Source organism: Leucoraja erinacea, unplaced genomic scaffold (genome assembly GCF_028641065.1).
Source record: "Leucoraja erinacea ecotype New England unplaced genomic scaffold, Leri_hhj_1 Leri_74S, whole genome shotgun sequence".
Lineage (NCBI taxonomy): Eukaryota > Metazoa > Chordata > Chondrichthyes > Rajiformes > Rajidae > Leucoraja > Leucoraja erinaceus.
Genome location: NW_026576674.1, coordinates 369,654 through 396,874, shown reverse-complemented (window position 1 = coordinate 396,874; position 27,221 = coordinate 369,654). Strand labels below are relative to the sequence as shown.

Genomic DNA, 27,221 nt, shown 5'->3' with positions numbered 1-27,221 from the left:
TGGTCCGAGAATACGAACGCAAATATCAAAAAGTTCATCAGCGCCTCTACTTCCTGAGAAGATTACAGAGAGTCGGATTGTCAAGGAAGACTCTCTCTAACTTCTACAGGTGCACAGTCGAGAGCATGCTGACCGGTTGCATCGTGGCTTGGTTCGGCAATTTGAGCGCCCTGGAGAGGAAAAGACTACAAAAAGCAGTAAACACTGCCCAGTCCATCATCGGCTCTGACCTTCCTTCCATCGAGGGTATTTACCGCAGTCGCTGCCTCAAAAAGGCTGGCAGTATCATCAAAGACCCACACCATCCTGGCCACACACTCATCTCCCTGCTACCTTCAGGTAGAAAGTACAGGAGCCTGAAGACTGCAACAACCAGGTTCAGGAATAGCTACTTCCCCTCAGCCATCAGGCTATTAAACCTGGCTCGGACAAAACTCTGATTATTAATAACCACTTTCTGTTATTTGCACTTGACCAGTTTATTTATCCGTGTGTGTATATATTTATATCATGGTATATGGATACATTTATCTATTTTGTAGTAAATGCCTACTATTTTTTCTGTGTGCTTAAGCAAAGCAAGAATTTCATTGTCCTATACAGGGACACATGACAATCAACCAGGTGATTCCTGGGATGTCAGGACTGTCTTATGAAGAAAGACTGGATAGACTTGGTTTATACTCTCTAGAATTTAGAAGATTGAGAGGGGATCTTATAGAAACTTACAAAATTCTTAAGGGGTTGGACAGGCTAGATGCAGGAAGATTGTTCCCGATGTTAGGGAAGTCCAGGACAAGGGGTCACAGCTTAAGGATAAAGGGGAAATCCTTTAAAACCGAGATGAGAAGAACTTTTTTTCACGCAGAGAGTGGTGAATCTCTGGAACTCTCTGCCACAGAGGGTAGTTGAGGCCACAGTTCATTGGCTATATTTAAGAGGGAGTTAGATGTGGCCCTTGTGGCTAAGGGGATCAGGGGGTATGGAGAGAAGGCAGGTATGGGATACTGAGTTGGATGATCAGCCATGATCATATTGAATGGCGAATGGTGCAGGCTCGAAGGGCCGAATGGCCTCTACTCCTGCACCTAATTTCTATGTTTCTATGTTTCTATGTTTCCATCGGGGGGATTTATCGCAGTCGCTGCCTCAAAAAGGCTGGCAGTATCATCAAAGACCCACACCATCCTGGCCACACACTCATCTCCCTGCTGCCTTCAGGTAGAAAGTACAGGAGCCTGAAGACTGCATCGACCAGGTTCAGGAATAGCTACTTCCCCTCAGCCATCAGGCTATTAAACCTGGCTAGGACAAAACTCTGATTATTAATAACCACTTTCTGTTATTTGCACTTTACCAGTTTATTTATTCATGTGTGTATATATTTATATAACCATATAACCATATAACAATTACAGCACGGAAACAGGCCATCTCGGCCCTACAAGTCCATGCCGAACAAATTTTTTTTTCCCCTTAGTCCCACCTGCCTGCACTCATACCATAACCCTCCATTCCCTTCTCATCCATATGCCTATCCAATTTATTTTTAAATGATACCAATGAACCTGCCTCCACCACTTCCACTGGAAGCTCATTCCACACCGCTACCACTCTCTGCGTAAAGAAGTTCCCCCTCATATTACCCCTAAACTTCTATCCCTTAATTCTGAAGTCATGTCCTCTTGTTTGAATCTTCCCTATTCTCAAAGGGAAAAGCTTGTCCACATCAACTCTGTCTATCCCTCTCATCATTTTAAAGACCTCTATCAGGTCCCCCCTTAACCTTCTGTGCTCCAGAGAATAAAGACCTAACTTATTCAACCTGGCTAGGACAAAACTCTGATTATTAACAACCACTTTCTGTTATTTGCACTTTACCAGTTTATTTATTCATGTGTGTATATATTTATATCATAGTATATGGACACATTTATCTGTTTTGTAGTAAATGCCTACTATTTTTTCTGTGTGCTTAAGCAAAGCAAGAATTTCATTGTCCTATACAGGGACACATGACAATAAACTCACTTGAACTTGACTGGAGAGCAATGGCGGGCAGATCCCCCATAATGCAAAGGGTGGGGGAAAGTGCCCGGCGCCGACCAGTCGCCGTGGCAGTGCGCATGTGCAGGGTGTCGGGTCCGGCCGTGGCAGTGCGCATGTGCAGGCCCGGAGCGCGAGCGGAGCCGGCGGCCCGGACAAGGAGGGCGCGCGCGCTGGGGGCTGGAGACGGAGAGTGACAGAGAGAGGGAGAGACACAGACACAGAGAGCGGGGCCGCTCGCTCGCTCGCTCACAGTTGAACGGTAGGTGTCCCGGGTGCTGTGAGAGCGGCGCCGGCAGTGACGGCAGTGACGGCAGCGCCGGCAGCGACAACCCGGGCCCGGGCCCGGAGCGGCGACAAAGCGCCGGGACCGCGGCTGCGCATCAGACGCCGCCAAACACGCGGGGAATCCCATCCCTGAGCCCAGGAATCCGGGATCATCCCAATCCTGCACCGGACTGCAACCGCCCCCCGTCCCAATGCATTAACCCCGCCCGCACACAGGGAATGTTATCCCAATTTGCATCAACCTAATTCAGGGATTGATCCCGATCTACTATCCCGCGGATTTCCATCCCAATACTGTAGCAATGTTACAAAATTTTGAGATTTTAAAAATCAAGTCTGCAATTTATCCCATCAGATAAAGCATAACAATAAGTTTAATTTGACACCAAATTCACTTTCATATCTCAAGTATTAAAAAGGTTATGGCCTTTTTCATACTCGGAAATTAGCATCTTGTTCCCTATTGATTTTCAATGGACATTACAAAAAAGCTGTGATCTTGGATAGTCAACAGGCCATTTCTTAAGGAAAGATTAACATTTTTAAATAGCCTAAGTGTCCAAAGATTATTCACAAATAATTCACAATATAACATGATTTTTATATCTAATTTACATTAATTTATAGGCCAAATGGAAGGAATTTAGTGTTCAATTGCTGTTAATAAATGCCCATTTAAATCGGCTTTCTAGTGGGTTCATGTGAACGCGCTGGTTTAGAACATTCACATCACGCTGGAGTAGTGCCCTCAAATGCCGAGAAAAATACTGCGGGATATAAAAAGCCCAAAATGAACTACTCGCTATAGATAACTTGATATACAGAGTTATATATATGCCCCATTTAATGTAAAAATAAGGTACATACCTTTAATTGTTTGCTTTATAAAACACTGGCGCTGCGAGAGGTTGCGGAATGAGAGAGCAATTTTAAAACTATTATAACTATATTATCGAGGCCTATAAAACTAATAATACCTTTTGCGACCGGGTCTTGCAGCGATTTTTCGTTAATGATTTACTAGGCTGAACATCTGCGATTAGAACAGCCTAGTAAAAATCGCGTTTTAAACCCGCCCCCTCCAAACAGCGCCAAAATCGCGGACATGGCTTTGGACAGATTCCCAATGACGATTCAGGTAGGTTTTGTAACATACCTAAATACTGAGCATTGGAAGACACCCCTATCCCAAACCCAGGGACTTATCCCCCGCACATGCACTGGTATTTTTTATCGCAATCCCATGAATTTGTATCCTATCTAAATCCGGAATTGATCCCAACCCCCTATCCCAATGTTGAACATTGCAAGATGCCCCGACCCCAAACCTGGGGAATTATCCCATAGGTGGTTATTATTCCAATGCCGGGAATTTCCATCCGATCTAAATCCCATCCCAGGGATTTCTCTCCGAATGCGGGGTCTTGCAAGATGCTCTCATTGCAAACATGGAGAATTACCACCCTACCTGCACAAGGGCGATTATTATCCCAATCCCAGGAATTTTCATCCATCAAAATTAGGGATTTATTCTGATGTACTATCCTGTAGCATTGCAGGATGCCCCTACCCCCAACACAGGGAATTGAATTATCCCCACCTGCACACGGGGAATTATTATTCCAACACCAGAAATATCCATCCTTTCTAAATTAGCGATTGTCCTCTATCCCAATGCTGAGCATTGCAAGATACCCCTAACCCAACCCAGGGAATTACCCCCCACCCACACATGGGCGATTATCCCAATCCCAGGAACTTGCAGCATACCTGAATCAAGGATTGCCCCCAACCCTGATCCACAATCTCGTGATTTCCTTCCCAATGCTGAGAATTGCAAGATGCTCCCAACCCAGACTGGGGGATTCCCCCGGCTCAGGGCAATTATTCTAATGTCTGGAATTGCCATCCTCTCGAACCCAGGGATTACCTCAGATTCAACCAGTGCTCCGATGCAGGCAGTGCTATTTGAACCCCAAGAATTTCCACTATCTAACCCAAGGATGCACCCACCTCTAACGCAATTATTCCGCCACCTGCACTCAGTCAATTATTATTCCAACTCCAGGAATTTATATCCCAGGGATTGTCCCTGATCCCAGTGATTCCCACTTCCCATTGCACCGAAGCATTAGACGGCACAGTCTCTGATCCCAGTGATTGGACCCCACCCGTCCTCTGATTCCTGGGATTGGAGCCTGTTTTATCCTCTGGGAATGGGCCCCACCCTGTCTCTGATGCCAGGGATTGGAGTTTGCCCCATTGGTGATGCCAGGGATTAGACCATAGCCCATCACTAATTCCAGGAATTGGATCTCACCTCATCACTGATCCCAGGAGTTGGAACATGCCCCATCTCTGATCCCAGATCTCCCCAAATCTTACCCTAATTCTCAGGAATTGTAATTTCTGGAAACGCAGGAATCGGTGCCATGGATCTTCCCCGCAGTCCCCAATCTCTCGGATTGCAACTTGTCTCCCCCAAGCCTAATGATCGGATCTCATCTCTGATCCAGGGAATTCCCACAACCCCAGGGATTGACCTCTAACCCTTGAACCTGGGGAATTGCAATCTGCCCACAAACCGGGCTAGGTCACCAGTGCCATGTAAATGCATGGCAATCTTTCCAATTTCCAATGCTGTGCCGTCTAAATCCTGAGCCACTGTTCTCGCAAACTGAGAATTGCCCTGTCTCCGAATTGTCCTCCATCTCTAACCCCAATACCATAGTAGAACTCTTCAAACCTTTCGTCTCACGCCTTTTTATTTCCTTCTCTGGCCTCTGTCTAACCATCTGTCTATCAAAACCCTCCCTCGCCTGTGTTCACCTCTTACCTTCTACTCTTTGCCTTGTTCTTCCTCCCTTCCAGATTTCTTCCCTCCATCCCTACAAACATTGTGAGGAAGGATCCCAACCCGAAACATCACCTTTGTACCTATGTATTGAATATAACATCTCCAAGTTTGCGGAAGACACAAAGCTGGGTGGCAGTGTGAGGTGCAAGAAGGATGCTATGAGGCTGCAGGGTGACTTGGATAGGTTGGGTGAGTGGGCAGAAGAATGGCAGGTGCGGTATAATGTGGATAAATGTGACGTTATCCACTGTGGTGGCAAGAACAAGAAGGTAGATTATTTTCTAAATGGTGTCAGATTTGGAAAACGGGAGGCGCAACGAGACCTGGGGGTCCTTGTACATCAGTCATAGAAAGTAAGCAGGCAGTGAAAAAAGCAAATGGCATGTTGGCCATCATAGCTGAACGATTTGAGTATAGGAGCAAAGAGGTCCTACTGTAGTTGTACAGGGACCTGGTGAGACCACACCTGCAGTATTGTGTGCAGTTTTGGTCACCTAATTTGAGGAAGGACATTCTTGCTTTTGAGAGGGTGCAGCAGGTTAATTCCAGGGATGGTGGGACTGACATATGATAAAAGAATGGATCGACTGTGCTTACATTCACTGGCATTTAGAAGGATAAGATAGGCTAGCTGCAGGAAAAATGTTCCCAATGTTGGGGGAGTCCAGAAACAGAGGTCACATATTAAGAATGCTATGGCCATATTGGACTGAGATGAGGAAAAACGTTTTCATCCAGAGAGTTGTAAATCTGGAATTCTCTGCCACAGAAGAAAGTGGAGGCCAATTCACTGGATGTGTTCAAGAGAGTTAAATATAGTTCTTAGCACTAATGGAATTGAGGCATATGGGAAGAAAGCAGCTTCTCCTGAAATGCTGCCTGACCCGCTGAGTTACTCCAGCACTTTGAGTCTTTTTTCCCGTTGAATTACACTCTGCTGACTCATGGTTGACTATCAACAGGAAATATCTTTCTGCCCCCGATCCTCGCAATTGATCCCAGTCCCAAATCTGGAATTTTCCAACCCATCCCCCCGCCCCCAATCCCTGGACTCCCCCATCACAGGTGTATAATCCCCTCTGCTCCATATCCCAGGGATTAGGCATGGACATGTTGGTCGCATGGGCGAGTTGGGCTGAGGGGCCAATTTCCATGCTGTATGACTCTATGAGCGGTGCAGACAGGTAAAGGTTAGAGGTAGAAAAACTAACGGATGCTATTACCAGCATTCACAAGGATAAGATCTGGATGGGATGAGATAGTGGATGTGACGTGGAGATTCCAGTGGCGCAGTGGTAGAGTTGCTGCCTTACAGCGCTTGCAGCAACAGTGACCCGGTTTCGATCCTGACTACGGGTGCTGTCTGTACAGAGTTTGTACATATTTTCCATGAGCTTTCTCCGAGATCTTCAGTTTCCTCCCACTCTCCAAAGACAAGCGGGTTTGCAGGTTAATTAGCTTCTGTAAATTTGTAAGTTGTCCTAACATGTAGGATAGTGCTAGTATAAGGCGAGAGCAGAGCGCTGGTTGGGGTGGACTCGATGGGCTGAAGGGCCTGTTTCCGTGCTGTAGTCTGAACTCTAAAGTACATTTTAAAGACAGCATCCGAGCAAAGGATCGATCCTGGGTCTCTGGCGCTGTGAGGCAGTGACTCTACAGTTGCGCCACCGTGCCATTCTTGAACTCTAGATATGAGCTGTTCTGATCAGTTCTACCTTGGCTGATCTGCATCTTCTGCATGTGGTCTATTCTCAGTGCCTGCTCTCCAGTCGGCCAACTCCATCTGACACACGTGCAGCCATGTCCCAGGTGACGGGTTTCCGAGTGGGCGCCGAGTTCTCGAGCTACAGCGAGCTGCACCGGGAGTTCCGCCGCTACCAGAGGGACAACTCCGTGCAGATGTGGACCAGGCACTCGCGGACCATCGAGGCGCAGCGGCGACGGGCACCCAAGCGCCCGATGAACATTGCGCTGAAGTTTGCCGAGATCGACTACGCATGCGTTCACGGCGGCAAGTTATTCAAGACCAAAGGATTCGGCAAACGGCCAATCCAGAGGTGAGGAAATACCTGCAGGAGCGACACAGGGGCAGAGCTGGTAGAGCCACTGCCTCACAACGCCAGGGATCCCGGTTCGATCCTGACCTCGGGTGTGCTCTGTGTGTGGAGTTTGCACGTCCACTCTGTGACCAGCTGTGTTTCTTCTGTGTGCTTCAGTTTCATCCCATTTCCAAAACGTGCGGGTTTCTTGGTTATTTGGCCCTCTGTAAATTGTCCCGAATGTGTAGGGAGTGGATGACAAAGTGGGATAACATAGAACACTCAATACCTCGCCTCTATTTCCTACGCTCTAATTTAAAGATGTTTAGACAGAGTTGACGTGAAAAAGCTGTTCCCACTGAGAGTAGGGGAGATTTTCAAACAATGGGGCCATGACATGAGAAACAACTAAGTTACTGAAGTTTAGGGGAACATGAGGGGGAACTTTATTCTCTGGACTCAGAGAGGGGGGACCTGTGAGGAATGAGCTTCCAGTGATAGGACAGGTTGATGAGGCAGGTTCGTTTTTCCATTTAAAAAGGGAAGATGGATAGTTATACGGATGGGACTTCAGGGAATGGTTAAGGGACTGAGCGCAGGGGTATATGAGGGGGAACTTCTTAGGGGAGATTAGTGTGGCGGCACGGACTAGAAGGGGAAGATGGCCTGTTTCCGTGCTATCATTGTTATATGGTTATTTGGCCCTCTGTAAATTGTCCCGAATGTGTAGGGAGTGGATGACAAAGTGGGATAACATAGAACATGCAATACCTCGCCTCTATTTCCTACGCTCTTATTTAAAGATGTTTTTATCCTTTTTAAATGAAATTATATGTTGTGCTGGGGAGTTAGTTTTGTTTAGAATTACAGCATGGAAACTGGCCTCTCAGCCCACCGAGTCCACACCGACCATCAATCATCCATTCACACTAGTTCTATGTTATCCCACTTTCTCATCCACTCTCTACACACTAGAGGCAATTTACAAAAGCAAATTAATCCACAAACCTGCACGAGTTTAGAATGTGGAAATAAACCACTTTGAAAAAACCCACGTGGTCACAGGGAGGACGTATAATCTCTGCATAGACAGCACCTGTAGTCAGAATCGAACCTGATTCTCCGGTGCTGTGAGGCAGCAGCTCTAGTGCTGCCTCGGTCCGTCTGTCTCTCTCTTTCTCTTTTTTTTCTGTCCCTCTGTTCATTTTTTCCCTCTTTTGCACTCTGTTCATCTTTGTCTATGTGTGTGTTTCTCTCTCCCCCTCTCTCTCTCCCCCACTCCCTCTCTCTCTCTCCCCCTCTCCCCTCTCTCCCTCTCGGACGACAGATGGCACAATGGGCTAAGTGTTCGGCTGGCAACCGGAAGGTAGCCGGTTCAAATCCCGCTTGGAGTGCATACTGTCGTTGTGTCCTTGGGGCAAGACACTTCACCCACCTTTGCCTGTGTGTAAATGTAATGTAATGATGTGAAGCACTTTGGGGTCAATGCAAGTTGACTAAAAATGTGCTATATAAATAAGATTATTATTATCTATCTCTCTCTCTCTATCTCTCTCTCTCTCCCTCTCCCTCTCTCTCTCCCTCCCTCTCCCAACACCTATATTTGCTCATGCCTACCCGCACATACACTCTTCTTCTTGCGTACGGTGTGCACAGCCTAAAGTTGTAGGACAACTTGTTCTATTTGATCTTATTTGATTGTGCACGCCGGGTTGATTGCATTCGTCGAAACAGGGCAGACGGACCACATGAAGGTTGTAATCTTCCACCCCGCACATGCACGACTCGCTGGGATTGTCTAGAGTGGGAGAGTTATCCTACACAGAAATAGGCCCTTCTGCCCAACTTGCCACCGCTCATCGAGATGGCCTATGTACACCAGTCCCACCTGCCCGCGTTTGTCACTGGTCCCTCAGAACCTTCCCTATCCATGTACCTTTCCAAATGTCTTTTAAATGCTATAGTACCTGCCCCATCTATCACCACTGGAGGTTAGTTTCATTTACCCACTGCACTGTGCAGAAAAGGTTACCTCTTGGGTTATTTATTAAATAATAGGTGACGTTTGGGTTTGTCACCCGTCTTCAAACTGAGAGTCAGGGGAGAGGGAAACTAGAAGCTTCCCCCACCTTTGTCGTTCTATTAATTTCACTGTCGTCTTGCTTAGTCTCACTGTTTGTATCTACTTGTTATCATCTTCACCACAGCCAACAATGGACCATTGTGGGCTCCACCTTTCCTTTATCATCGTTGCTGGCTTTCATTTGTTCTTTCATAAATTTTACTAATTTGTTCTTTGTACCCCTTCATCCCTTAGTTCCCTCTCCGCTGATTCTCAATCTGATCAAGGGTCCCAACCCGAAATGTCACCTATTCCTTTTCTCCAGAGATCCTGCATGACTCGCTGAGTTACTCCAGTATTTTGTGTCCCTCCCCTTTGTTATGTACGAGGTTATCTTACACCAATTCTGCATGAATCACATTTTATTGCAGCTGTTGCTTCAAGTCCTCCCCAGTTTGTGAAGGAGTTTATTATCAGTCAAAGGCCATTCATTCAGCACCATCTTGTCTTCCCACTGACACTGCTTGATGGCCAATGTCAATCTAATATTTCTGTTGGATTCTGTGATGATTGTAAAATATAGCCATACACTGCTGGTCTGAATCATCCTACCACAAGTAGAGAGCAGTCCTGAACTGTCATCTTCCTCATTGGTGACCCTCGGACTATATTTGCTATTCCCTTATCATGTATTTATACACTGGAAATGGCTCGATTGTAATCATGTATTGTCTTCCCACTGACTGGTTAGCATGCAACAAAAGCTTTTCACCGTACCTCGGTACACATGACAATAAACTAAACTGAGCAAAACTGAAGAAGGGTCTCGATCCGAAGCGTCACCGATTCCTTTTCTCCAGAGATGATGCCGGACCCGCTGAGTTACTCCAGCACTTTGTGTCTATAGACTGCTGGTCTTCACCCAGTTGGCTTACACACTACCTCCCACTGTCTTTTTCAGAACCAACAAGATGAAGTGTCCGTGTATCATTAAAGTCCGTCTTTCTGCAGATGGAGACAAGTTTGTGGTGAAAGAGATGAATGAATCGCATAATCACACAGTGCCGCAGGTAAAAGCAGAACACACACACCAGTAGGTGGAGTTTTTGTATCTGCCGCTGCTTCAGATTGTCGGGGGGGGTGTGTCTGTCTGTCTGTCTGTCTGTCTGTGTCTGTGTGTCGTTTCGGGTCAAGACCCTTCTTCAGAAACTAGATGGGGAAGATGTTCCGAATGTTTTCCCCCATGGTAGTTGTGGAGGTGGAGAGACACATAGATGGAGAACGTTCCAAATAGCTGCTAAAGGATGATTCAGACTAGTTATATGGTTATATTTATGGTATGAGTGCAGGCAGGTGGGACTAAGGGAAAAAAGTTGTTCGGCACGAACCTGTAGGGCCGAGATGGCCTGTTTCCGTGCTGTAATTGTTATATGGTTATATGGCATAGTCAATTGCACAGGGATTAAAATTCAGGAATGGCCTAGGGTCAGAGTTAGAGAGATTTTGTATTATACTAGAGAAAGGGTGTCACACACACACACACACACTCACTCACTCACTCACTCACTCACTCACTCACTCACACACACACACACACACACACACACACACACACACACACACACACACACACGCGCACACACACACAAACAAACCATCCCCCTTGATATTAAATTAATATTATTCATTGGCTCCTTTTACCCCATCCCCGCCTTATCCACGGATGCATAGCCCCCACCTCACAGGTGCGTCTAGAGATGGGGGGGGGGGGGGTAGAGAGAGAGGGCAGGGCCAGAGGGGGCAGAGTTAGAGAGATTTTGTATTATATATATATGACCTAGACGTAAATGTAGATGGGTTGGTGAGTGAGTTTGCTAATGACACAAATTAGGAGTTGTAGACAGCAAGAAATGCTGTAGAAGATAGCAGAACATAGACCAGCTGCAGAAAGGGGCAGAGAAATGGCAGATGGAGTTTAACCCGAGCAAGTGTGAGGTGATGCACTTTGAGATTTTAAATATAAGGAGAGAGTATACAGTTAATGGCCCTTAACAGCATTGATGAAAAAGCTACTTTTCTTAACTACTAAACAGGTTCGCTTCTTAATAAACAGACACCACACAAACTGTTTGGTAGACCAGTTCAAAACTTTACTTAACATCGGCCGATGGAAGGGAGCGAGAATTCCAGCTAAGTGACCAATGTAGACACTCAACTGTCCTCGGTCCCCTTCTCTGAACAACAGAATTACATTGCATTAAATAGGGTTTTTTTGTCCCCTTAGCACATTCCACAGACATTAGTCATGGTCAGAGGTAAAGGAAAAGGTTTCCACAGAATGCATCACATCAAAGGCCCATTGTTTACATGGTACAAGATATACTAAAAAACATTGGCCATTTGGTTTAGGTCATTTTATCTTCAAAGAGATCACCCTAGCTCTTTCGCTGCTTCCTCTCTGTCACTTGGTCCCTCATAAACATTGGCCATTTGGTTTACGACATCTTATCTCAAAGAGATCTCTCTAGCTTCTCCTCTCTGCTTGTCACTTGGGAGACAATGTTATAGGATTTATTACCTCACCCACCGCAACCTGAGGCAAGCCTAATTTGAGACTAAATATAAGCTGTAAGCTAGCCCAGAAGCCAATTTAATATCTTCTTATATTTTTAACTAAAATTCGGCTTCATCATTGATGTGCAGAGGGATCTTGTAGTCCAAGTTCATAGGTCACTGAAGGAGGCAGCACAATAGACAGGGTGGTTAAGAAGGTGTCATAAATAATAGGAGCAGAATTAGGCCATTCAGTCAATCAAGTCTATTTCGCCATTCATTGTTGGCTGATCTATCTCTCCCTCCTAACCCCATTCTCCTGCCTTCACCCCATAACCCCTGACACCTCTACCAATCACCAATCCATCTATCTCTGCCATAAAAATATCCATTGACTTGGCCTCCACAGCCTTCTGTGGCAAAGAATTCCACTGATTCACCACCTTCTGATTAAAGAAATTCCTCCTCTTCTCCTTCCTAAAGGAACGTCCTTTAATTCTGAGACTATGGCCTTTAGTCCGACACTTTCCCACTAGTGGAAACATCCTCTCACATCCACTCCATCCTAGCCTTTCTCTACTCGGTACATTTCAATGAAGTCCTCCCTGATTCTTCTAAACTCTAGAGAGTACAGTCCTGGTGCCGTCAAACGTGCATCATATGTTAACCAGGGTATGGTATGCTTGTCTTCTGTGCTATGGGGCATTGACTATAAGAGTCAGCACATCATGATGCATCTCTATAGGGCTTTAGTTAGACTGCATTTGCGGTATTACGTGTAGTCCTTGTCGCCTCATTACAGGAAAGATGCGGAGGGTTTTGAGAGGGTGCAGAGGAGGTTTACCAGAATGCTGCTTGGATTAGAAGGTTTCAGCTACAGTGGGAGATTGGATAAACTTGGGTTATTTTCTCTGGAACGTCAGAGGTTGAGGGAAGACTCGATAGGAGTATATAAAGTTATGTGAGGCATACATAAGGTAATCAGAGGCTTTTCCCCAGGGTGGAAATGTCCAACACTAGAGGGTGTAGCTATATGGTGAGAGGGGGAAAGTTTAATGTGCGAGGCAAGATTTTTACACAGAGAGGGGTGGGGATGGGGAATACACTGCCAGAGATGGTGGTGGATGTAGATACCATAGTGGTGTTTGAGAGGCTTTGGGATAAGCACATGGAAGTTCAGGGACTAGAGCAATATGGATCATGTACAGGGAGATGAGATCAGTTTAACTTGGAATCATGTTTGTCACAGATAATATGGGCTGGCGGGCCCATTCCTGTGCTGTCGTGTTCTATGTTCTAATACGGGATCTTAGCTTAGTTTACAGATACAGCATGGAAACATAGGCCTACCTAGTCCACGCTGATCATCGACCACCTGTTAGCACTAGTTCTATGTTATCCTACTTTCTCATCCACTCCCGACCCGCTAGGGGCAATTTACAGAGGACAATTGACCTCCAAACCAGATGTCGTTTTCGCTGTACCTTGGTACATGTGACATTACACTAAACTGAACTGACCCTACGACCTTGCTTATACCACACAGGAAGAGGAGGAGAGGCTCCAGCACCAAAGGCTCTGTGTTAAAGCGCTGCGCGTGGACACCACTTCCATCGTCTCGCTGCGGAGTAATGGAGCGGGTGTCAAGGTGCAGCTGGGGGAGGTTGCCGGCAAGATGCTCGCTGACGAGGATGCCCATAGCCCCGCACGCAAGGAGAAATGTGGCCAGTTCAAGGTCAACAAAACCGACTTGGAGAAGATGGTGCCCACACTGGCGGCCGTCAAGGGTAAGGTCATAAGGAATAGTAAAAATAGGCCATTCGGCCCATCATGGCTGATCTATCTCTCTCTCCTAACCCCATTCTCCTGCCTTCTCCCTATAACATCTGACACACGTACTAATCATGAATCAAGGCAGGTGAAGGTCTCCTCGCTTGTCCCAGGGCTAACGGGCTGCTCCAGGTTTGACGAGCTGCATCTTGACTATCTGACTCTTGTACTCAGTGCACCGACCGTTGAAGGCAAACGTACCTCACCCTTGTCACTGTGCGTTACCACTACTTTGTTCAGAATCAATTTCACAATCACACTCTATTTATCAGCCAAGTATGTACACAAGGATTTTGACTTGGTGCTTTGCTCGCACGTGGTAAAAACACGAGACAACAGATAATTAAAAAAACATTATAATTAAACAATGTAAAAATATAGTGCAAGAGTAAAAAGGGACAGTTTTGCTGTATATTGAACATGTACAGTGCATTCAGAGAGTATTCAGACCCCTTCACTTTTTCCACATTTTGGTACGTTACAGCCTTATTCTAAAATTGATTAAATTAATTTTTTTTATCAGCAATCTCCACACAATAGCCCACAATAAAAAAGTGAAAACAGGTGTTTAGAAATTTTTGCAAAATAATAAAAAATAAATAACTGAAATATCACATTTACATAAGTATTCAGACCCTTTACTCAGTACTTTATTGAGGCACCTTTGGCAGTGATTACAACCTCAAGTCTTCTTGGGTATCACGCTACAAGCTTGGCACACCTGTATTTAGGTAATTTATCCCATTCTTCTCTGCAGATCCTCTCAAGCTCTGTCAGGTTGGATGGGGAGTGTCGATGCACAGCTATTTTCAGATCCCTCTAGAGATGTTCGATCGGGTTCAAGTCCGGGCTCTGGCCGGGCCACATGGACATTCACAGACTTGTCACAAAGCCACTCTTGCGTTGTCTTGGACGTGAGCTTTAGGTCGTTGTCCTGTTGGAAGGTGAACGTCTGCCCCAGTCCGAGGTCCTGAACGCTCTGGAGCAGGTTTTCATCAAGGATCTCTCTATACTTTGCTCCGTTCATCTTTACCTCGATCCTGACTGGTCTCCCAGTTCCTACAGCTGAAAAATATCCCTACAGCATGATGCTGCCACCACCATGCTTCACCGTAGATATGGTATTGGCCAGGTGATGAGCGGTGCCTGGTTTCCTCCAGACGTGACACTTGGCATTCAGGCCAAAGTGTTCAATCTTGGTTTCATCAGGCCAGGGAATCTTGTTTAGGTGCCTTTTGGCAAACTCCAAGTGTGCTGTCGTGTGCCTTTAACTGAGGAGTGGCTTCCGTCTGGCCACTCTACAATAAAGGCCTGATTGGTGGATTGCTGCAGATATAGTTGTCCTTCTGGAAGTTTCTCCCATCTCCACAGAGGAACTCTGGAGCTCTGTCAGAGTGACCATCGGGTTCTTGGTCACCTCCCTGAATATGTTAGTAAGGCCCTTCTCCCCCGATTGCTCAGTTTGGCCAGGCTCTTATGAAGAGTCCTGGTGGTTTCAAAGTTCTATTTAAGAATGACGGAGGCCACTGTGCTCTTCGGGACCTGCAATGCTCCAAAAAATGTTTTCCCCAGATCTGTGTCTCAACACAGTCCTGTCTCGGAGGTCTACAGACAATTCCTTCGTCTTCATGGCTTGTTTTTTGCTCTGACATGCACAGTCAACGGTGGGACCTTATATAGACAGGTGTGTGCCTTTCCAAATTATGTACAATCAATTTAATTTACTACTTGTAGACTCCTATCAAGTTGTAGAAACATCTCAAGGATAATCAATGGAAACACGATGCACCAAAGCTCAATTTTGAGTCACAGCAAAGTGTCTGAATACTTACGTAAATGTGACATTTCAGTTATTTATTTTTAATTATTTTGCAATAATTACTATACACCTATTTTCGCTTTTATATTATGAGGTATTGTGCGTAGATTGATAATTTAAAAAAAATGACTAACCGATTTTAGAATAAGGCTGTAATGTAACAAAATGTGGAAAAAGTGAAGGGGACAAGCTTTTCCCTTTGGGAATAGGGAAGATTCAAACAAGAGGACATGACTTCAGAATTAAGGGACAGAAGTTTAGGGGTAATATGAGGGGGAACTTCTTTACTCAGAGAGTGGTAGCGGTGTGGAATGAGCTTCCAGTGGAAGTGGTGGAGGCAGGTTCATTGGTATCATTTAAAAATAAATGGATAGGCATATGGATGAGAAGGGAATGGAGGGTTATGGTATGAGTGCAGGCAGGTGGGACTAAGGGGAAAAAAAAGTTGTTCGGCACGGACCTGTAGGGCCGAGATGGCCTGATTCCGTGCTGTAATTGTTATATGGTTATATGGGTCTGAATACTTTCTCAATGCACTGTAAATATCTAAAGTGCACTTGGAGAGTTCATAAGTGTTTGACTTACAGACCAGAATGTAGTGGTGTAGAGAGGCTGTTAAGTAGAGCTACCACTCGTGGGAAGAAGCTGTTTTTGTGTCTGGATGTGCTCAGAGAGTTAGATATAGGTCTTAGGGCTGATGGAATCAAGGGATATGGGGAGAAAGCCAGAACAGGGTACAGATTCTGGATAATCGGCCATGATCATATTAAATGGTGGTGCTGGCTCGAAGGGCCGAATGGCATACACCTATTTTCTATGTTTCTACTTCAAAGAGTTTGTGGCCCGGGTGAGAGTGGGTCAGTCCCTTGTTCTGACTCTTGTCTGCGTTTACTTGCAGACGGCACGGTGGTGATGGTGGTGAACAAGGCCAACATGTTGCAGGCCATCTACTACCAGGACGGCCGCATGAAACAGACCTTCGAGAGGTTCCCCGAGGTGCTGCTGGTGGGCGCCACCTACAGCTGGGCGGGCCTGCAGCTGCCCACCTACCTGCTGCTGGCCATCAACGGCAACGGGGAGAGCGAGCTAGCGAGCCTGTGGTTCTTGCAGAGCGAGGAGCGCGGGACCGTCCGGCAGCTTCTCCGCATCTTCAGGCAGAAGAACCCGGCGGCGGAGGGAACGCGGGCGGTGGTGGTCGGCAGCAAGGTGTGCAACGGGGAGCTGGTGACCGATGTGCTGCCCCACTGCAAACCGCTGGCCTGCCTCGCCCACACCCTGAGCGTCTTCCAGGACCATGTGACCACCGAGAAGCTGCACCTGACCGCCGGGCAACAGTAAGCACTGGCACCGACATTCCCTCGTGGGACTGGAGCGGAGCGGGCGGGTGGGGGATGGGAGTTCCCAAATATTCCTCCGCCTGTCACATTGTGTTTGTTCGTTAAAGTTGTGACTCTCATCCCTCTGCACAATCCAGTCTCCCCATGTCCCATCTACTCCACTCTCTGCTCTCTCTCTCTATAATATAACCATATAACAATTACAGCACGGAAACAGGCCATCTCGGCCCTACAAGTCCGTGCCGAACAAACTTTTTTTTTTTTTTTTTTTTTTTTCCTTCTTTTCTTTCCTTCTTTCTTAACCGCAACTTCCTTTCTCCGTCTCCTTTCTCCGTCTCCCTCTCCTCCTCTGTCCCACTCAACTCCTCCCCCTCCTCTCTCCGCTCCTTTCCCCTACTCCTGTTTCCTCCTCCTCCTGCTCACACACTCCTCCCCTCCTTCACCCACTCCTCCCCTGCTTCACCCTTCCTCTCCTCCACCCCCCTCCTCTCCTCTCCTTCCCTCTAATCTCCCCCTGCCCCCTCTAATCTCCTCCTGCCCCCTCTACTCCACCATTGGGCACCAATAAGCTCTGGAATCATGTTTCCGTTGTAGGGCCGGGGCGGGGGCAGGTTGTGTTTTCCCAAATATACCTCCTCCTGTCACGGCGTGGGTCAGATAAGGGTGTGACTCATTCCACAACATGGTCCACACAATCCAGTCTTCCCCTGCCCCACTCTTCCTCCTCCTTTCCACCCTCCTCTCCCCCCTTGCCCCCTCCTTCCCCTTTTGCCCCTCCTCTCCCTTTCTGTAGATGGGGCATCTTGGTCAGCATTAGATGGGGCATCTTGGGCATCATGGGGCATTAGATGGGGCATCTTGGTCAGCATTAGATGAGGCATCTTGGTCAACATTAGATGGGGCATCTTGGTCAACATTAGATGGGGCATCTTGGTCAGCATTAGATGGGGCATCTTGGTCAACATTAGATGGGGCATCTTGGTCAACATTAGATGAGGCATCTTGGTGGGGCATCTTGGTCATTAGATGGGGCATCTTGGTCAGCATTAGATGGGGCATCTTGGTCAACATTAGATGGGGCATCTTGGTCAGCATTAGATGGGGCATCTTGGTCAGCATTAGATGGGGCATCTTGGTCAACATTAGATGGGGCATCTTGGTCAACATTAGATGGGGCATCTTGGTCAACATTAGATGGGGCATCTTGGTCAACATTAGATGGGGCATCTTGGTCAACATTAGATGGGGCATCTTGGTCAACATTAGATGGGGCATCTTGGTCAGCATTAGATGGGGCATCTTGGTCAGCAAGGACGAGTTGGGCCGAGCGGCCTATTTCCATGCTGTTTGACTCCACTGTTCAGTGGACATTGAGGAGGTCACTTTATTTTTCTTCAGGAAAGAAATATTGGAGTTTTTCTTGCAGCCGATGGGGACTGTTGAGGTGAGAGTTTAACTTAGTTTTGGAGATACAGCGTGGAAACAGGCCCTTTGCCCCACTGAGTACACGCCGACCATTGATCACCCGTTCACACTAGTTCTAGGCCACACTCGATACAGAGGCCAATTAACATACAGACCTGCACGGCTTTGGAACGTGGGAGGAAACCCACGTGGTCACAGGGAGAACGTACAAACTCCACACAGACAATGCCTGTAGTCAGGATGGATCCTGGGACTGGCACTGTAAGGCAGCAACTCTACCACTACGCCATGGTGCTGCACCGGGAGGTTCCTAACCTTGTCTCCTCTTCCCTTTCTTCCCGCCAGGAGCCAGCTGCTGCAGATCCTGCACAGTATGTGTTACGCGACGTGGACAGAGGACTACGACCTGCTGTACCGCCAGCTGCTGGACTCCAACGCGGAGAGTGCCGTTGACTACTTCCACAAGACGTGGCACGGGTCGCGCCGCCAGTGGGTGGAGGGCTTCAAGCACGAGAACGAGAGCTACCTCACCAGCTCCCTGCAGCGGGTGCAGGCGCTGAGCCAGAGGCTGGCGGCCATGGTCGAGGACTTCTCCAACGTGACCTCCTTCACCCGGGACCTCCTGAAGGCCGTGGACACGGTGCGGGCAGAGTGCGACCAGCGGGTGTTGCAGAGAGCGCCTCCTGCAGGGCTGGAGGACAACTCCGTCGAGTCTTTCTACCGGGAGCTGCTCACCGACTTTGCCTTCCGCCGGGTGCAGAGGGAGCTGGAGGAAGCGGAGTGGGTCTCCTTCCTCAGTGTGGAGGCCGATAGGGCCTGGCCCGTGTGTCGGCGCCGGGCCCTCGTGACGGACCAGGCCAGCTGCCAGTGTGCCTTCCGTACCTCCATGAGGCTCCCCTGCCGGCACGTCCTGGCTCTCCGGCGGCGGCTGGGCTCCGACCTCTTCGAGCCCTCGCTCTGCGCCGGGCGCTGGACGCAGGAGCACTTCCTCGGCGGTCAGTTCCCACCCGCGTCACTGAGGGAGCGGGACAAGGTGCAGCAGGAGCGGTACCGCCAGGCCTTCAAGGTAGCTCGCAAACTATCCTCCCTCGCCACCCGGTGTCCGGCCGAAGACTTTGGCAGGTGCCTGGAGGTTATGACGGCCGTCACCGACATCTGGGCCAGAGGTGGCCAGGTGCAAGTCACCGAAATCAATGGTTTGTAGCAACACAGTCTCAGAGAGAGTGAAGCAAAGATACACACAAAACATGGAGCAGTACAGCACAAGAACAGGCCCTTCAGCGCACAATGAACATGATGCCAAGACCATCACTTATCTACCTGCATTTAATCCATATCTTCCCATTTCATACCATATAACCATATAACAATTACAGCACGGAAACAGGCCATCTCGACCCTTCTAGTCCGTGCCAAACACATAATCTCCCCTAGTCCCATATACCTGCGCTCAGACCATAACCCTCCATTCCCTTCCCATCCATATAACTATCCAATTTATTTTTAAATGATAAAAACGAACCTGCCTCCACCACCTTCACTGGAAGCTCATTCCACACAGCTACCACTCTCTGAGTAATAATAATAATAATAATAACTTTATTTATAAAGCGCTTTTAGACAACATCAGTTACCACAAAGTGCTGTACATGGGAAATCAACAAAAAGTTATTACAAACTACTAAAACCATTAAGACGACAGGACTATAAAAACAGTAAAAAATTAAAAGACATTAAAAGCACTAAAACAGGAACAATGTCTCAGCCAGTGTCGAAAGCCAGTGAATAAAAGTGAGTTTTTAGGGAGGATTTAAAGATGGACAGTGAAGGGGCCTGTCTGATCTGCAGCGGCAAGGTGTTCCAGAGTGCCGGTGCAGCAACAGAAAAGGCTCTATCCCCTCTGAGCTTCCGCTTAGACCTTGGTACCTCAAGGAGCAGCTGATCCGCTGACCTGAGGCACCGGGTAGGAGCATATAGGTGGAGCAGCTCAGAGAGGTAAGGCGGGGCGAGGCCATTCAATGATTTAAAAACAAATAAAAGAATTTTAAAATGAACTCGAAAGTGCACTGGAAGCCAGTGAAGGGAGGCCAAAATTGGCGTAATGTGCTCCCTCTTTCGAGTTCCGGTTAAAAGGCGAGCGGCAGCATTTTGGACCAACTGGAGACGAGCCAACGAAGCTCGTGAGACTCCAGAGTAGAGCGCATTACAGTAATCCAGCCGAGATGAAATAAAGGCATGAATTACTGTTTCAAAATGCTGCCGCTCGAGAATAGGCTTCACCTTTGCCAGCTTCCTTAGGTGAAAGAAGCTGGACTTAACCACTGTGCCTATTTGTTTATCTAATTTAAAATCACCGTCCATCATAAAACCCAGGTTTAAAACTGTTGGCTTTACGAACACTGCAAGTGGACCCAAGTCAACAGAGGGAGGTTCACGGCAGCCATTAGGGCCGAACAAAATCACTTCTGTCTTTTTTTCGTTAAGTCCCAGAGAAAGTTTAAGGCCATCCAGGACTTAATGTCCTCAAGACAAGACAGAAGCGATTTTAGGGAATAATTATCTTCTTTCCTGAGTGGCATGTACAACTGGCTATCATCCGCGTAAAAGTGAAAGGAGATGCCATGCCTTCTTAAAATTGAGCCCAGTGGAAGTAGATAAAGGGAGAAAAGCAGGGGCCCTAAAATTGAGCCCTGTGGAACCCCATATGCCAAGGGAGCAGAGGAGGATTCAAGGCCAGTAAAGAAGTTCCCCCTCATGCTACCCCTAAACTTCAGTCCCTTAATTCTCATGTCATGTCCCCTTGTTTGAATCTTCCCTACTCTCAGTGGGAAAAGCTTTTCCACGTCAACTCTGTCTATCCCTCTCATCATTTTAAAAACCTCTATCAAGTCCCCCCTTAACCTTCTGCGCTCCAAAGAATAAAGCCCTAACTTGTTCCTACATATCTATATACATATCTATGTCCCATCTAATAGTCTTTCAAACTATTGTATCTGCTTCAACTTCCACCCCTGGCAGCACGATCCAGGCACCAACCTCTGTGTAAAAAGAAACTTGCCCCACACATCTCAATCAATCAATCAATCAATCAACCTTTATTGTCCTCTTACAAAGCAACAGTTGTACAGTGCAAAATGAGAAGACGTTTCCCAGGGAATACCGGAGCATCGCACATGAAACTTAAAACATTTCACACATAATAACAGTAAAAACAATCAGGTCCCTGATGAAACAGTATAAATAGTTAAAAGCAGGTAAAACAGCAACATTAAAACACAGTAAAAAACAATCATTAAAATGTCCAGGGCAGCTGATTTGAGTGGCCAGTGCCAGAGTTATTAAAATGTCAGTGCAACGCCGCAGAATCAGGTGACTGTGAGTACAGAGTGACTGTTTAGCAGCCTCACAGCCTGTGGCAGGAAGCTGTTTAGCAGTCTGGCTTTGATGCTACGGTATCTCTTGCCTGATGGCAGGAGATCCAGGTGTGTGTGGAGGGGGTGCAGTTTGTCCGTAGCTATTCTCTGAGCTTTTTTCAGACAGCTGCTCTGGAACAGTTCTTGTACCGAGGGTAGGGAGACGCCAATGATCCTCTCTGCTCCCCTCTCCTTTAAACTCTACCCTTTTCACTTTAATGCAATGCCCTCTAGTATTGGGTTTTTTTATTTCTGGGAGAAGGATCCTGACTCTCCACCCCATCTATGCCTTTCATCATTTTACAAACCTCTATTAGGTCTCTCCACAACCTCCGACATTCCAGAGGAAACAATCCAAGTATGTCCAACTTCTCCCTGTAGCTAATACCTCCTAATCCAGGCAAAATATTCTGGCAAACCTCCTGCACTCTCTCCAAAGCTTCCAAATACTTCCTATAATCTTACAATCTTGGAATCTCATGTAGATAGGGTGGTAAAGAAAGCTTTTGGTGTGCTGGCCTTTATAAATCAGAGCATTGAGTATAGAAGTTGGGATGTAATGTTAAAATTGTACAAGGCATTGGTGAGGCCAATTCTGGAGTATGGTGTACAATTTTGGTCGCCTAATTATAGGAAGGATGTCAACAAAATAGAGAGAGTACAGAGGAGATTTACTAGAATGGTGCCTGGGTTTCAGCAACTAAGTTACAGAGAAAGGTTGAACAAGTTAGGGCTTTATTCTTTGGAGCGCAGAAGGTTAAGGGGGGACTTAATAGAGGTTTTTAAAATGATGAGAGGGATAGACAGAGTTGACGTGGAAAAGCTTTTCCCACTGAGAGTAGGGAAGATTCAAACAAGGGGACATGACTTCAGAATTAAGGGACTGAAGTTTAGGGGTAACATGAGGGGGAACTTCTTTACTCAGAGAGTGGTAGCTGTGTGGAATGAGCTTCCAGTGAAGGTGGTGGAGGCAGGTTCGTTTTTATCATTTAAAAATAAATTGGATAGTTATATGGATGGGAAGGGAATGGAGGGTTATGGTCTGAGCGCAGGTATATGGGACTAGGGGAGATTATGTGTTCGGCACGGACTAGAAGGGTCGAGATGGCCTGTTTCCGTGCTGTAATTGTTATATGGTTATATGGTTATAATGGGGCAACCAGAACTGGATGCAATACTCCAAATGCAGCCTAAACCAAAGTCCTATCAAGATGCATCATGACTTCCTGACTGTTAGAGTCAATGTACCCATGACCCATGAAAGCAAGCAGACCATATGCCTTCTTGACCACTCTCTACACATATGTTGCCACTTTCAGGGAAGTACTGTAGAAAGTGGACAGTATATGCTGGAGTAACTCAGCGCATCAGGCAGCATCTCTGGAGGATGAGGAAAGGTGATGTTTCGGGTCAGGACCCTTTATACTAATTGTTGTAGGGGAAGCAAGCTGGATGATTCGTACGATAGAACTTTTATTGATCCCAGGAGGGAAATTGATCTGCCAACATTCATAAAACACAAGATACATGAAACATGAAATTAAAGTGATGAGTGGAAAGGATTGGTGATGTTCAAATATTGGGGAGAAGAGTCAGTCTACCCCACGACAGAAGGGGAAGGTGTTGTACAGTTTGATAGCCACAGGGAGGAAAGATCCCCTGTGGCGTTCTGTACTGAATCTTAGTGGAATCAGTCTGTTGCTGAAGGTGCTCCTCAGGTTTACCAGTGTGTCATGGTGGGGATGGTGTGCCTCATGAATGTTATGTCATGGGGTGAGACAAATACCCACCTCTCTTGCCCATCTGGATGTGGACCCATTTCTCCCACATTCCCGCACCCCACTGCTTGCCCATTCCCTCCTATATAACCATATATAACCATATAACAATTACAGCACGGAAACAGGCCATCTCGACCCTTCTAGTCCGTGCCGAACACATAATCTCCCCTAGTCCCATATACCTGCGCTCAGACCATAACCCTCCATTCCCTTCCCATCCATATAACTATCCATTTTATTTTTAAATGATAAAAACGAACCTGCCTCCACCACCTTCACCGAAAGCTCATTCCACACAGCTACCACTCTCTGAGTAAAGAAGTTCCCCCTCATGTTACCCCTAAACTTCAGTCCCTTAATTCTCATGTCATGTCCCCTTGTTTGAATCTTCCCTACTCTCAGTGGGAAAAGCTTTTCCACGTCAACTCTGTCTATCCCTCTCATCATTTTAAAAACCTCTATCAAGTCCCCCCTTAACCTTCTGCGCTCCAAAGAATAAAGCCCTAACTTGTTCAACCTATCTCTGTAACTTAGTTGCTGAAACCCAGGCAACATTCTAGTAAATCTCCTCTGTACCCTCTCTATTTTGTTGACATCCTTCGTATAATTAGGTGACCAAAATTGTACACCATACCTCCTGTCCCCTTCCAACTATTTACCTTCCCCTGACTTTACCATTCATGCTTTTCCTGTCCTAGCCTTTTGGCTTTTCATCTCTGGCCTTATCTGTCCCCATCAAACCCGACCTGTTGGTGGGTGATGGTGAGGCCAGGGTCGTTGTAGGTCCACGGGAGCTAGAGAAAAGTCTCTCAGTTTGAAGAGAGGTGTCGACCCTAAACGTCATCTCATCTCTATTCAGAAATGTTGCCTGAGCCGCTGAGTTACTCCAGCACCTTGGGTCTATCCACTTATCACTTGCCAGACTTTGTCCCAACCCCACCTCTCTTTCAGCCTTCTCCCCTCCCTCTACTACATTGCCTCATCCTCTCCTTCCTTAGTGAAGACAGAACCAAAGTACCATATAACAATTACAGCACGGAAACAGGCCATCTCGACCCTTCTAGTCCGTGCCGAACACATAATCTCCCCTAGTCCCATATACCTGCACTCAGACCACAACCCTCCATTCCCTTCCCATCCATATAACTATCCAATTTATTTTTAAATGATAAAAACGAACCTGCCTCCACCACCTTCACTGGAAGCTCATTCCACACAGCTACCACTCTCTGAGTAAAGAAGTTCCCCCTCATGTTACCCCTAAACTTCAGTCCCTTAGTTCTCAAGTCATTGAATAGGCATATGGATGAGAAGGGAATGGAGGGTTATGGTACGAGTGCAGGCAGGTGGGACAAAGGGGAAAAAAAAATTGTTCGGCATGGACTTGTAGGGCCAAGATGGCCTGTTTCCGTGCTGTAATTGTTATATGGTTATATGGTCATGTCCCCTTGTTTGAATCTTCCCTACTCTCAGTGGGAAAAGCTTTTCCACGTCAACTCTGTCTATCCCTCTCATCATTTTAAAAACCTCTATCAAGCCCCCCTTAACCTTCTGCGCTCCAAAGAATAAAGCCCTAACTTGTTCAACCTTTCTCTGTAACTTAGTTGCTGAAATCCAGGCAACATTCTAGTAAATCTCCTCTGTACTCTCTCTATTTTGTTGACATCCTTGAAGTACCTGTTCAACTCATCTGCCATTTCATTATTCCCCGTAATAAATTCACCTGTTTCGGTCTTCAAGGGTCCCACATTTGTCTTAACTAATCTTTACCTCTTCACATACCTAAAGAAGCTTTTCCTAACCTCCTTTATATTCTTGGCTAGTTTACCTTCGTACTTCACCTTTTCTCCCCGTATTGTCTTTTTAGTTGCCTTCTGTTCTTTAAAGGTTTCCCAATCCTCTGTCTTCCCGCTTATCTTTCCAATGTTATACGTCTCCTCTTTTATTTTTATACTGTTCTTGACTTCCCTTGTCAGTCACGGTCACCTCTTACTCCCCTTGGAATCTTTCTTCCTCTTTGGAATGAAATGATCCTGCATCTTCTGGATTATTCCCAGAAATTCCTACCATTGCTGTTGCACCGTCATCCCAGCTAGGGTCCCTTTCCAGTCAACTTTGGCCATCGCCTCGCTCATGCCTTCATAGTCCCTTTTGTTCAAACTGCAGCACTTCTGATTTAACCTTCTCCCTCTCAAATTGCAGATTAAAACTTATCATATTAAGGTCACCAGCTCTTAATGGCTCCTTTACCTTGAGTTCCCTTATCAAATCTGGTTCATAGAAACATAGAAACATAGAAATTAGGTGCAGGAGTAGGCCATTCGGCCCTTCGAGCCTGCACCGTCATTCAATATGATCATGGCTGATCATCCAACTCAGTATCCCGTACCTGCCTTCTCTCCATACCCCCTGATCCCCTTCGCCACAAGGGCCACATCTAACTCCCTCTTAAATATAGCCAATGAACTGGCCTCAACTACCCTCTGTGGCAGAGAGTTCCAGAGATTCACCACTCTCTGTGTGAAAAAAAAGTTCTTCTCATCTCGGGTTTTAAAGGATTTCCCCTTTATCCTTAAGCTGTGACCCCTTGTCCTGGACTTCCCTAACATCGGGAACAATCTTCCTGCATCTAGCCTGTCCAACCCCTTAAGAATTTTGTAAGTTTCTATAAGATCCCCTCTCAATCTTCTAAATTCTAGAGAGTATAAACCAAGTCTATCCAGTCTTTCTTCATAAGACAGTCCTGACATCCCAGGAATCAGTCTGGTGAACCGTCTCTGCACTCCCTCTATGGCAATAATGTCCTTCCTCAGATTTGGAGACCAAAAACTGTACGCAATACTCCAGGTGTGGTCTCACCAAGACAATTCATTACACAACACTAAATCTAGAATTGCCTTCTCCCTGGTAGGATCCAGTACAAGCTGTTCTAAGAATCCATCTCGGAGGCACTCTACAAACTCCCTTTCTTGGGGTCCAGTACCAACCTGATTTACCCAGTCTACCTGCACATTGAAACCTCTGACACCCGCACTAATCAAGAATCTAACTATCTTTGCCTTAACTATATCCACTGACTTTGCCTCCACAGCCTTCTGTGGCCAAGAATTCCACAGATTTACCACCCCTGCATGTTCCAGACATTCAGCATCTTCCGTGTAAAATGAAAATGGGAAAACATTTCCTCGCACATCTCCTTGAAACTTTGCCCCTCTCACCATTTATCTATCAGAAGATTACCTTTCCACTGATAGACTATGATACTTATTGACCGAAGATAGACACAAAATGCTGGAGTAACTCAGCGGGACTTACCGAGCCCTCTATCATGATGTATTGTATGTTTCCTCAAATATTGATTTACCGTTTTGCACCATGGTGTACTCTGGTGCATGTTTAGACGTATAACATGGCGTCCCCCAATAATTTATGAATGTCAGTTTCCCTCTCGGCTTACATTGCTGTGACCCCTCCAATATCACTCACTCATGTTCCTTTGTTTTCAGTGACTGGTGCAACAGAGCAAGAATCGTCGTCTCCAGCCACCGAGGCAAGTTGAAGACGTGCGTAAGAACTGATTTCAGATCTGAGTGACTGACGCTCACAGTCACAATGATTCACCGAGATCCCAGTAATCAGGATCTAAGTTGGTTTCTCTTCATACCCCCATGTGTGTTACGCTTGTGTGTCTGAGTGTGTGTTTGTGTGTGCAGATGCACCTAATGAACACTGCCATACATTGATCACCATTGATAATAAACTGTCGCTCGG

The 27,221-nt window shown here is 46.6% G+C and overlaps 1 protein-coding gene across 3 annotated transcripts; it reads left to right on the top strand.

Annotated features, from left to right (window-relative positions):
• Positions 1–2,170: 2,170 nt before the first annotated feature.
• Positions 2,171–27,221, top strand: LOC129694672 (zinc finger SWIM domain-containing protein 3-like). 3 transcript variants are annotated; one of them, XM_055631397.1, is made up of 8 exons: positions 2,177–2,308; positions 5,206–5,380; positions 6,947–7,248; positions 10,254–10,362; positions 13,392–13,632; positions 16,393–16,828; positions 18,602–19,452; positions 26,957–27,221. In XM_055631397.1, the coding sequence occupies exons 3-8, from the start codon at positions 6,992–6,994 to the stop codon at positions 27,007–27,009; spliced, it is 1,947 nt and encodes a 648-aa protein (XP_055487372.1). In that variant the 5' UTR covers positions 2,177–2,308; positions 5,206–5,380; positions 6,947–6,991; the 3' UTR covers positions 27,010–27,221. The 3 variants fall into 3 exon arrangements, with proteins under 3 accessions (XP_055487374.1, XP_055487371.1, XP_055487372.1); XM_055631399.1 differs by lacking the exon at positions 5,206–5,380 and having other exon boundaries at positions 2,171–2,308; positions 18,602–19,322; XM_055631396.1 differs by lacking the exon at positions 5,206–5,380 and having other exon boundaries at positions 2,171–2,308.